The following is a 10,722-nucleotide window of genomic DNA, read 5'->3' on the forward strand; positions in this document are numbered from 1 at the left end:
ATTATTCTAATATTTATCTAAAAACCTGTCCCACCTGATTAACCCTAAACCCTAGAATTCCCTGTCTTCTTGACCTCTTGAAGGTTCATACTTCGTTTTGCTTTTCTTCCGCCACTTCACCGGTGTCTTTGCGCACTTTAAGGTATGTTCTTCACAGCTCTAAACACTCTTCTCCATTGTTGCTTACTTTCCAGTTTTCATATGCATTGCCCCAACCTCTACTCTCCTCCATCATTTTAACAAATTCTTGTATCACTAAAACTAATTTCACCGATTGCGAAATTCAATTTTATTATTGTGTGTGAATATTCTTGGAAGAGGTAAAACTCAATTTCTTGTTTTGTTTTTTCTTTAGACGATCTCAAGTTTCTGAGATCCTATCTTCCCAGCTTGCTTGATATTTTTCCTATTCTACTTTGCATTACTAAACAGGTGAAAGATGGAGATAAATTTGGGGAAACTTGCATTTGACGTTGATTTTCATCCGTCAGATAACCTTGTCGCCACGGGTCTAATTAACGGTGACCTTCACCTGTACGTTACTTTGGATTGGAGCTGCAGCTTTCATAGCCAACACCTTTTTTTTTTTTAATTATTTATACCTTTTTTGTATTTATGATAATTATTACATTGAATATGTGTGCTGCAGATACCGTTATAGCCCTGATAGTGTCCCTGTGAGGTATAAACTTTGAACCTTATTCTTTTTATACTTGATTGATACTTGTAAACTCGCATACATGCTGACTTTATTTGTTTGCTGTGTGGTGGTTGCTGTTCGGTGATAGTTTCTGCTAATATGTAGTCATCTGTTGCAATTCTTAATATTATTTTATTATTTATTCTTTCAGGCAATTGGAAGTTCATGCACACACAGAGTCTTGCAGGGCTGCTCGATTCATCAATGGTGGACGTGGTAATGCACTTTATTTTCGATATTGTGTATAATTTCTGATGATCTTACTTGCATGCGTTTGAGTTCAAAATATTTATGGTCATGTTTCTCTTTCAGTGCTGTTGACGGGTTCTCCAGATTGCTCTATACTGGCTACGGATGTGGAGACCGGATCCACAATTACCCGTATTGATAATGCTCACGAGTGAGTAGATTTACTGCAATTACAGATTTGTTGTGATTTGGCTTACTGGAGAATCACTAGTATCCTCATTGCTTTAGAGTTTTTATTTGGCTTTTGTTGTGACATAGGGCTGCAGTAAATAGATTGATAAACTTGACCGAGTCAACTGTTGCCTCAGGAGATGATGAGGGTTGTATAAAGGTACATTTTTGTTCTTATTTCAAATTCTCAGAATTTGTATTTTGTTTGAATTCCAGATTATTTTGTGGCATGCATTAATAATATTTTACATAGATATTCAGTCATTTCTATGATAGTGGATGGCAACAATGGATTGATCTCTTGTTTTAAAATTTAACAATCTTCACCCAGCTCTTAAATTGATAAACCATAATTAGTTGGGCTCAACTAATTTAAAAGCCCTATGCTCATAGGAAGCACAGAAATCGACTACTGTTCTAGAGATAGTTGCAATGTTGATCTTGTAGAATTGTGGGAAGGTCAGGCTATTAGTGCTTTCTCAACGTCTTTCATTTATCTCTTCCTTGTCTTAGGTTTGGGATACCAGAGAACGCTCTTGCTGCAATTCTTTTGATGCCCATGAAGATTATATTTCAGACATGACTTTTGCATCTGATGCAATGAAACTGTTGACAACAAGGTAGTAAATTCATGTAGCTCACCTGCCCCAAAATATCAATGGATATAGTCTAAATTCTTATTATCCATAAATTTCCTTTTGTTAGTGGAGACGGGACTCTGTCTGTTTGCAATCTTCGAAGGAATACAGTAAGTTGAATATCTGTGTTTTCTGATTTGTCTTAAAGTATATATTCTCTCTATTTATTTCATGAATTTTAACCACCCTTTCATGATTTATTGAAAGGTGCAAACTCGATCCGAATTTTCTGAAGATGAGTTGCTGTCTGTTGTTTTAATGAAGGTATCAAATTCAAAGCCCATGAATTTGCAGTGAATTCTTATGCTTTTATAGGAGTTTTTTAAATATTTCTGGAAAAGAGTTATTAAAAAAGTATTTTATTGAATACATTTTGTGCTTCTATTCTTGGTCACTAGGAGAATAATTTTGTCTCGCTTCTCAAGGCATTTCTTTTATTTCTATCTTCACTTTTATAATTTGACTAAATATCTGAAGAAATTATTTTTTTAATGAAATTACATACACTTATAATTTTATTACAGCATATCCAATATGCTCTTATTCAATGTATTTCTTTCCGCTGAAAGGTGTACTGTGTTTGACACTGAACCTCTAAAATGATCACATGACTGATGTTTACATTTTTTGGCTGGGGTGACCAGAATGGTAGGAAAGTTGTGTGCGGATCTCAAACTGGAATCATTCTGTTGTATTCATGGGGATGCTTCAAGGATTGTAGGTATATGATGTGGAATGTGTCAGAATTAAATGATGAAAATGTTGTGTTTCTGGAGGAGAGAGGCCGAGAGACATTAATTGGATGTTTTCCTTAGCTTGTATTTCTTGTTTCTTCAACTGATGTTCTAACTAATTGGTTTGAATTCCAGTGATCGATTTACTGATCTCTCTTCAAACTCTATTGATGCAATGTTGAAGGTGAGTCAACAACATAACATCGTTATTTCAGCTTCAGTAGATTTTTCTACCATTTTTAGGTCTTGTAATAATCTTTCCTTGATCATATTCTTAGCTTGATGAAGATAGAATTATTACTGGATCAGAGAATGGGATTATCAAGTGAGTCTTTTTCTGTTGGAGAGCATTATTGTACCTCTTCTGTGAATTGTACTTCAATATTTTATTTCTTTTGTTCTCTGTTTCATTTATATTAATGTTATTTTTTTTTTCCAGCTTGGTCGGGATATTACCCAACAGAGTCATCCAGCCAATAGCTGAACACTCGGAGTATCCTGTTGAGTGTCTTGGTAACATACAGTCTCTTACACATATCCTTTTCTTATTCCTGGCTTCTTATAAGCTTCACCTATAGTTTCTCTGGTCTTGTAGCATTCTCTCATGATAGGAAGTTCCTTGGAAGCATCGCACATGATCAAATGTTAAAGGTACTTCTCTGTTCTGATTCCTTAAACTTTACTGGAATTCTGTCCTCTTTTTCCACTCCAGGCAGTCATTATCGTGATTGTCATAAACCCTTCCTTTGTCATTTTACTCAGGCTTCATAACATTTTTATGAAGAAACATTGCCTAAAATATTAAGTGGCGTCTCAGTGTTTACGATTTTTGAGTAAAATCATTCCACCAGAGTGCTTTAGTCGAATGGTAGATTTTAGCAATAGTTATAGCAGTGTGGATTTAATTGGGATGGTCATTAGCAATTGAAAAGGGGACAATTGATGGTATGCCTTGAGAGAGTTGGCCTAGTTGTAGGGCTTACACTGATGGTCGTATACCGATATTTTTATCAGAAGTTAATTCATCAGAGGGTCAGCAGAGCATTAAAAATGTTCGGATGAGTTTGTAACTATTTGGCTTAAAATATGGCCTGCCAATCTGAGTTATCTTTGTTAAGAATAATGGTGGATGGGTAACTATTAAAAATATGAACAATTGGTTATATGTGTGTCTGTATTTTAGTATAATTGTATAGCTTAGACTAAGAACTTTGTCGTCTGAACGTCCACGATTGTCCTTTTGTGCAGCTATGGGATTTGGATACTATACTCCAAGATACAAAAAACACACAAACAAATGAAACTGGAGCGATTGATAGTGACGATGATGAGATGGAACTAGATAACGATCATTCGAAGTTGAGTAGAGGTAACAGATGATTTACGATGGATGTGAATTTTATAGATATGCACCATTAAAGAGTAAAGTCATGGTATGTTTTTTGGAAAGCTATGTATATGATGTGCTTCAATTTGTGTGGACAACTTTGTTGCAGGGAACAAGAGAAAGAATGCAAATAATGGGCAAGCCCAAGGTGGTTCGAACAACTTCTTTGCCGATTTATAGGAGAGGTTTGAATGCAACTTTGTTCTAAATGTGATGATAAGACCCACAAGAAGATGAACTACCAGAAGTCTCGCAAAAGCAGGAAATGGACACCTCCAATATTGGGCCTGTTATCCAATCAGTAGCTTGGACTGTGTTGTGGTTTCAGGAAATTTAAATTGAAGCATTGAAATTAAAGTTATAAATTTCAATTCAGGAAATAAATCACTTCCTGCGTTGGTTTTTTGAGTTATTAATGCTATCGCCTTAAGTTCAAAGATTAAAGCAAATGAGTGTGTTGTTATATCTAAATGTTAAATAAACTTCTTAAAGCGAATAAATTGTTAATTAAATGATTCTTTTAATAAAGAATCAAAGGAAAAAAAGCAAGCGACCTTATAAAGAATTTGGCGAAAATCATAGTGGCGTGTTGTTACCCAACAATTAAGTTGTAATAGGATTTAGGATTTTCATAGCATTCTAAGTGATAAATTACTCTTAGGTACTTTGTAAAAACTATACACTCCTAACGAATCAAGAAATTTTAAAAGAGACCATTGATTCTTTGACATTCCATTTTCATTTTTACACTCTTTACAATCCTATAAATTAATATTTTATTATAATTTAATATTTTTATCACTGATTTCTTGGCATTTCATTTTTTTCACCTACTCTACAACTTTATAAATCAATATTTGAATATATATATATATATAATATAATATTTTATGAGAAAAAACTGTAGTGATTATTATTTAGGAACAAAGTGAAAATACTTTTTTCTTCTAAAAGGATGTATTATGGGTAATTTTTTACGGTTTTGATAAGATTTTTAGATGGCTTTGGTAAAACATGCCAACTGTGATTCAATAGCGTATTATTTGTTCAATAAAGAAAAGCATTTGGCATTGGAAATCTCCAGCAGCTCTGCTTATGTTATTCGACTTAAAAAAAACAGCTTAACACTAATATATTTTTTTTATATACATACATATATATATATATCATTAACAATATTGTCAAGCATTTATATTCAATAATCTTTATATTGTCAACTTTTGTTAATTTATACAAAATATTAATAGTATTTATTACTTTTTATGCCAAAAATTAAATACAACTATGATAAGATCATGCAACAGTTTTAAATAACATTATTTTCATGCTTAATCAAATATTGTTATGGCATGTTGATAACTAATAAAATTGAATTCCATGACGATGAATATATCAGAACTATCTAATAATTCTTGTTTCATAATTATTTGTCATTCTCACTCAAATATTGTTATGGCATGTTGATAACTAATTAAACAAGTTCGCTGCTTAGAACTGAAACATTATTAAGCTATATCGACAGGAATCCATTCACTGTTTTGGAAAATCGTGATCATAAGCCTTAACCAGCTCATAAACAGACACCAAACCAAAAAACAATAAACTATTTAATGGGGGACTTAAGGCCAACTGAACCGGTAGCGAAACAAGGACAAATAATGTTTTTATTTACAACTGAGATCAAAGTTAGGGGACCTGTGATGAGGAAGCTCGAGCAGCACGCCTTTGCAGCGCCTTCAACCTATTTGCTTCCATACGAGCTCTCTGCTCTTCTGTTATCTCGGCTTTGCCCGACTCGCTTGTTCCATTATTTTGGACTTTCTCTGCTTTCCTTTCGGTTGCGTTACTTTCTGAAGCCATGCTGGTGCCCATCACATTGTCCGTCGACTGAGAAGGTTGCTGTAATAAAATAGGAAGGTGATTATGTCGTTAAGGCTTTGACATAAGCTCGTCGTTTACAGCTTCTTTGATAATTTGGTTTGATTGAAAAGATAAATACGAACAGAGGAGAGGGAAATATAAAAAAAAATATAAACTAAACTCTGATTTGTTTTAGGTTTTTACTCCTGCATACCACTGGACAAGGATAACTGAATTCCATTAGCTTTTTTCCCGATAAATCAGATCACTCACAAATTTGTCAGAATCAGTATCCTAGATAATTTCGTATTCCTGATTGATTTAGATAAATACCGTTGATAGGGTTTCTTTCACCAAGCAAAACATTCCAAATTGTTTTCACAGACACATTAAAACAGATTACATGACAAAGAACTAATTTTGTTTAAAGTAAATTAACTTACTTCGGTAGCTTTATCATATATATCATTAAGCATTTCTTCCTGAATGTCAGTAGCATTCAAAGAATCTGCAAACACATCTGTCTCTTGATGAGTTGCACCCCCATCTTCAGCAGATCCAGCAAATCCTAAAGGAAAAAATTAGAAAAATGCATGAGCTTGTAAATAAATACAGCCTAACTAATTAATTTGAGTAAATCATAACAATGTTCCAGTGAATTATATTGAATCAGACAGCTGCCCTGATTGCAATGAGTTATGGAGAAGTTTGTTTCAAAATTAAAGATCGAACCAAGAATTGGTCCATTTTCAACAAGGATCAAATTGTCAATTTGTGCAATTTAACATTTAAGAGATACACATACGCTTGACGAAACGAGGCTTAAAAGAAAGGATTTCTCAGTAAAAGCTATTTCTGAACAATTAAATATAGTTGGTTAAGTCTGTAAGCGGTACTCTTTAACCATACTTCAAACATCGTCAATTATTTGAATTGATAATTGATCCTAGCTGAAAATAACAAGCAAAAAAGTTGTATGTCCTATTAGGTATTGTCCTGTGTAATTAATTTATATTCACACGTCCATTAGAACAGAAGTTAAAGCTTAAAACCAACAAGACTAATCTATGTTGAGACCTTGATAGCAAAAATAAGTTGAAATAAATACCCTGTTCATCAATTGAAATGTCACCCACAACCGGTGGTTCGCGCAGTTTTGTTGGATCTCCACCACTTGCAACTCTTTCTCTCAATTCCATAATGCAATTCTGCTTATAAAACAGGAGAAAAAGTTAACTGATACTCACTAAGAATCCCTTTTTGTGTAGAGTAAAAAACAGGAGGTATTCATGCATCACTCATGCAATGCAAGTACATGTACATGCAAGAGACACGTCCTCTCAACAAATACAAACACTAACAGACTTCATATAAAAGAGACACCAGATGAAATGGAGAAATTCGTATTTTATATCATGTATGCATCAATTGATTTCAAAAACAGGTATTGAATGAAAATCTTATACGGGAATCTGTTCTGGAAACATAGATGTTGTGTTCGTAGATTAAAGAAGTTTCATTCTCTTTGAAAGAAAAATAAACTAACATGTACATATTCAGCAACAAAGAACTACATCCAAGCAACTACCCATGATGATTGTTCCATTTAATATGCATTTTGGTTACCATGGGTCATGGATGTTGGCCACTTCAATCATTATAGGTTATAACAACAATACTTTTCACGTTAGGCTCTTGGATCACTATAGAATTCTTGTTAATACCAAAAGAACTACATCAAAGTATTGTCCGAAAATAACCCAGTGCATCAGAAACTAACTATGCAATACCAACACGACCATTAGGAATAATTTAACAGCCACAATGATTAAATCCATTTTACAAATTGGTAACAAGACGTACGGCAATAGTACAATTCTTAAACTAGTGTCACACACAGACACCTAAAGTTATATTATGACCTATCTAGCACTCTTTATCTTTCTTCATATTGACGCATATTGCATGCCAACATCTATAACTAAACAAATACACGATGATACACAGTTTGAAGAGATGTAATGAGCAGAAACAGTACCTTGACGCGCCTGGTAGCGCCAACTTTCTCCACTTTATGAATAAACTCATTGAAAGAGTAATAAGGAAGCAAGCGAGAGTGCCATTCGGTGTACAACTGAAGCAGATTACCCAAGTCACGAACCTATTAAAAAAAAAGCACACGCATCATAACACAATTCAAAGGAGTGGTCCAAAACGACACGTGAAACAAACACACCAAAAGCAAACCGAGCCAGTTACGACAAGTAAGCACCAATGACCATGCGTAACGTAGAGAGAACAAAATTTTTAGAAAAAAAAAACGCAAACACATACGGTGGCTGAAATTGCACACGGCGCGTGTTGATTCAAGAGAAAATGAAAAAAAGTGAGTGAGATTAATTGAATAAGAAAATGACCTCGTGGCCGCGACCACGGTATTTGAACTGGCGAGGGAAATAGCGAAGGACGTAACCGAGGCCGTCGTCGGAGAGAAGCATCTCCGTTGTTAGTTTGGGCCTTGTACGGGGGAGTTTCTTGGGCTTTTCGGCGGCGGATCTGGGCTTAAAGGAAGAGGAAGAAGGATCCGGAGTGGGATTGGTGGAGGCGCTAGGTTTTGGATTGGAATTGGGAGCAGAGAAAGGACAGTCTCGTGACCAGTGACCTGGTCTGCCGCACTTGTAACAGCCTGTGGCGGTTCCGGTTCCGGTTCCGGTTCCGGTTCCTTTTCCCTCCATTTTTCTCACTTCTCACTCGTCACTCTCCTTGCACAACCCACCATCTATCTGTTATCTGTGGAATTTCGCTCTGTTTTCGCGGGAAATGGCGGGAAAAGCAAAATTCACAGAAACAGTATCAAAATATTCCTGTTTGGTCAAACTGGGCTTTTGGGCCCCCAACATTACATAATTTCTTTTTTTAGAAGCTTTCTTTCTGCACCTCTATAATTTCAAATTGCACTCCTATAATATTATATACCGCATGATACATTTTGAAATATAAATTTATCATAAATTAGGAATGAAATATCACACAAAAAATATTATAATTATTTCATTAATTTTCAGTTATATCATAAAGTTAAATACTTTTAATTAAAATACTTTATTTTATATTTTAAGTATTTCACCATTTGATTTTTTTTCTTTGAACGGATAATAGAGTGTTATTTCCTTAACTTATTTATTTTATCTTCAATCCCCTCGAATTCATCGTTGATGAGCGAGTTAGAAACTAAAAAGCATAATTAATAGTAACATTATTTTATTGACCGCGATATTTAAACATTATTTATCAATAAAATAAATATTTTTAATATATATTCAATTAACAATACTTAAATTTATGCTAACTTAAAATTTAATTGAGACAGATATTTATTCTTATATAAATAAATAGATAAGTAATTATTTCCACCTCATTAAATTGACCTTGCCGTTTTGGGCCGAATCTGTAAATTTCTTTTTTTCAAGTGCCGGCAGAAAATTGGAGTACAATATTCACATTGTATTGTTCCTTTGACTTTTTTGGTTGCAGCCAACTGCATAATACTATGTAGCCGAACACATTTTTACAAGTATGAGTTAAGAATAATGATTAGATGAAAAAAAAAGTAATAAATATATTATGATTAATTTGAAATCATATTTGATGTAAACTTTTTAGACGTGATTATAAAGAAAGTGTGTGGATGAGATGTTTGTTGACAAAATTTTCAAACATTTGAATCCAAAGCAATTGACCATTCGGCAAATAATGTCCCTTCAATACAAAACTTCCCTTCCACTCGATCTCCAAACCTTTGAAAAAATCCACTCCAAACAAAACTTGTCTTTAAGGAGCACAGAATATGTCTAATCTCAGTTCAAAAAACAAAATTAGATTAACTAAAATCTCTTTTAGTTGAACATAAATATTCTTAATAATGTCCATAGCATTTTCACTCTTAAATTATCTTACGAAGACACATCGAAACTAGTAAAAGCAGTGTTGACAAAAAATATATCATGTCTACTTGTTTCATTGTTTAACTCTTGTCAGTATGCGTTTATTGTAAAGTGAATAATAAATAAAAATACAATGTTTGATAAAGAAAAGAAATTAAATTAATGTATGTTATAAAACATTTTTTTTTTCCTTTTGAAAGTTAAGATAAATTTATTATGGTTATTTTTAGGAGAATTGATATTTTGACGAACAAAATTTTATCAAAGTTTGACTAACTATTTTTTTTAAGTAAAAAACGTACTACTTTATTATATCATTTTGATTACAAAATAAAAAATTTATTTATTTAATTCTATTTATAGAAATTTTATTAAGTTTGTCAAAAATAAATTTGTCAACAAATGATTTTCCTTATTTTTATTAGTTTTTATAATTCTTAAACTTAACTATGTAGCAATTTTAATATGAATCTTGTTTAGAACTTTATATTGCTAAATCAAGTGTACTAATATTGGAAATATACATAAAAATCGTCTTTGAGAAGAAATATTTTCAAATAATGTACCAAACATAGAAAAATAGTATGAATAAACAGTAAAAAATTTATGCTTACCTTTAAATTAAAAATTATTTCAGATTCAATTTAAAGCTAATTTTGACTGTCATATGTTTATCAACACGTAATTCATAATAAGACTGTTGTTATCAGAAAATTAAAATATTTATTAATTGTCACACTAAAAATTTCTGCAGGTACCAATTTTAGTTCAGAATAATTTTGGGTATAAAAAACTTATTTACTTCAAATAGTTGCTTCTAATTTTTAATGGGACAAAACAAAGAGAAAAGTAAAACCCCTATTATTTATCAGAATTTGAAAAACTATATTATTTAATATTTATCATATTGAAATAAAGGTTGACTGAGGCATCTAAATGTGGTGGTCCATAAATATTTAATAAGAAAAATCATTATGTCACTCCAACGTGTGGTTTTTGGGTATTATAAGGAAATTTTTGTATCCGAGATAAAGCAACA

The 10,722-nt window shown here is 32.7% G+C and overlaps 2 protein-coding genes across 3 annotated transcripts; one reads left to right on the forward strand and one right to left on the reverse strand.

The window, feature by feature from the left end:
* Positions 1-4,295, forward strand: WDR55 (transducin family protein / WD-40 repeat family protein). Of its 2 annotated transcripts, none has more exons than XM_028055244.2 (16): positions 1-142; positions 433-534; positions 650-682; positions 852-916; positions 1,013-1,100; positions 1,208-1,280; positions 1,634-1,740; positions 1,826-1,868; positions 1,966-2,022; positions 2,403-2,479; positions 2,628-2,676; positions 2,771-2,817; positions 2,932-3,005; positions 3,088-3,143; positions 3,741-3,861; positions 3,989-4,295. In XM_028055244.2, exons 2-16 carry the CDS (start codon positions 440-442, stop codon positions 4,057-4,059), a joined length of 1,056 nt encoding a protein of 351 aa, XP_027911045.2. In that variant the 5' UTR covers positions 1-142; positions 433-439; the 3' UTR covers positions 4,060-4,295. The 2 variants fall into 2 exon arrangements, with proteins under 2 accessions (XP_027911045.2, XP_085524670.1); XM_085668544.1 differs by lacking the exon at positions 1-142 and adding an exon at positions 193-320.
* A 1,069-nt stretch (positions 4,296-5,364) lies between these two features.
* On the reverse strand, positions 5,365-8,547 carry LOC114168901 (zinc knuckle (CCHC-type) family protein). Its single transcript, XM_028053871.2, has 5 exons — positions 8,157-8,547; positions 7,778-7,900; positions 6,848-6,947; positions 6,183-6,307; positions 5,365-5,778 (listed from the first exon to the last, which is right to left on the reverse strand). The coding sequence occupies exons 1-5, from the start codon at positions 8,472-8,474 to the stop codon at positions 5,566-5,568; spliced, it is 879 nt and encodes a 292-aa protein (XP_027909672.2). The 5' UTR covers positions 8,475-8,547; the 3' UTR covers positions 5,365-5,565.
* Between the last annotated feature and the right edge of the window lie 2,175 nt (positions 8,548-10,722).

The sequence above is a fragment of the Vigna unguiculata genome, chromosome 11, assembly GCF_037176805.1.
Source record: "Vigna unguiculata cultivar grain cowpea cultivar isolate G323 ecotype 2 chromosome 11, ASM3717680v1, whole genome shotgun sequence".
Taxonomy (NCBI): Eukaryota; Viridiplantae; Streptophyta; class Magnoliopsida; order Fabales; family Fabaceae; genus Vigna; species Vigna unguiculata.

Excerpts from the sequence above, each read along its gene's own strand:
- WDR55 (XM_028055244.2), top strand. The coding sequence starts at position 440 with ATGGAGATAAATTTGGGGAAACTTGCATTTGACGTTGATTTTCATCCG. Across the intron at positions 3,006-3,087 it reads GTATCCTGTTGAGTGTCTTG|CATTCTCTCATGATAGGAAG; the intron begins GTAACATACAGT and ends CTGGTCTTGTAG. Across the intron at positions 3,862-3,988 it reads TCATTCGAAGTTGAGTAGAG|GGAACAAGAGAAAGAATGCA; the intron begins GTAACAGATGAT and ends ACTTTGTTGCAG.
- LOC114168901 (XM_028053871.2), bottom strand. The coding sequence starts at position 8,474 with ATGGAGGGAAAAGGAACCGGAACCGGAACCGGAACCGGAACCGCCACA. Across the intron at positions 6,308-6,847 it reads CATTTCAATTGATGAACAGG|GATTTGCTGGATCTGCTGAA; the intron begins GTATTTATTTCA and ends TTTTTCCTTTAG. Across the intron at positions 5,779-6,182 it reads TATATGATAAAGCTACCGAA|CAACCTTCTCAGTCGACGGA; the intron begins GTAAGTTAATTT and ends ATTTTATTACAG.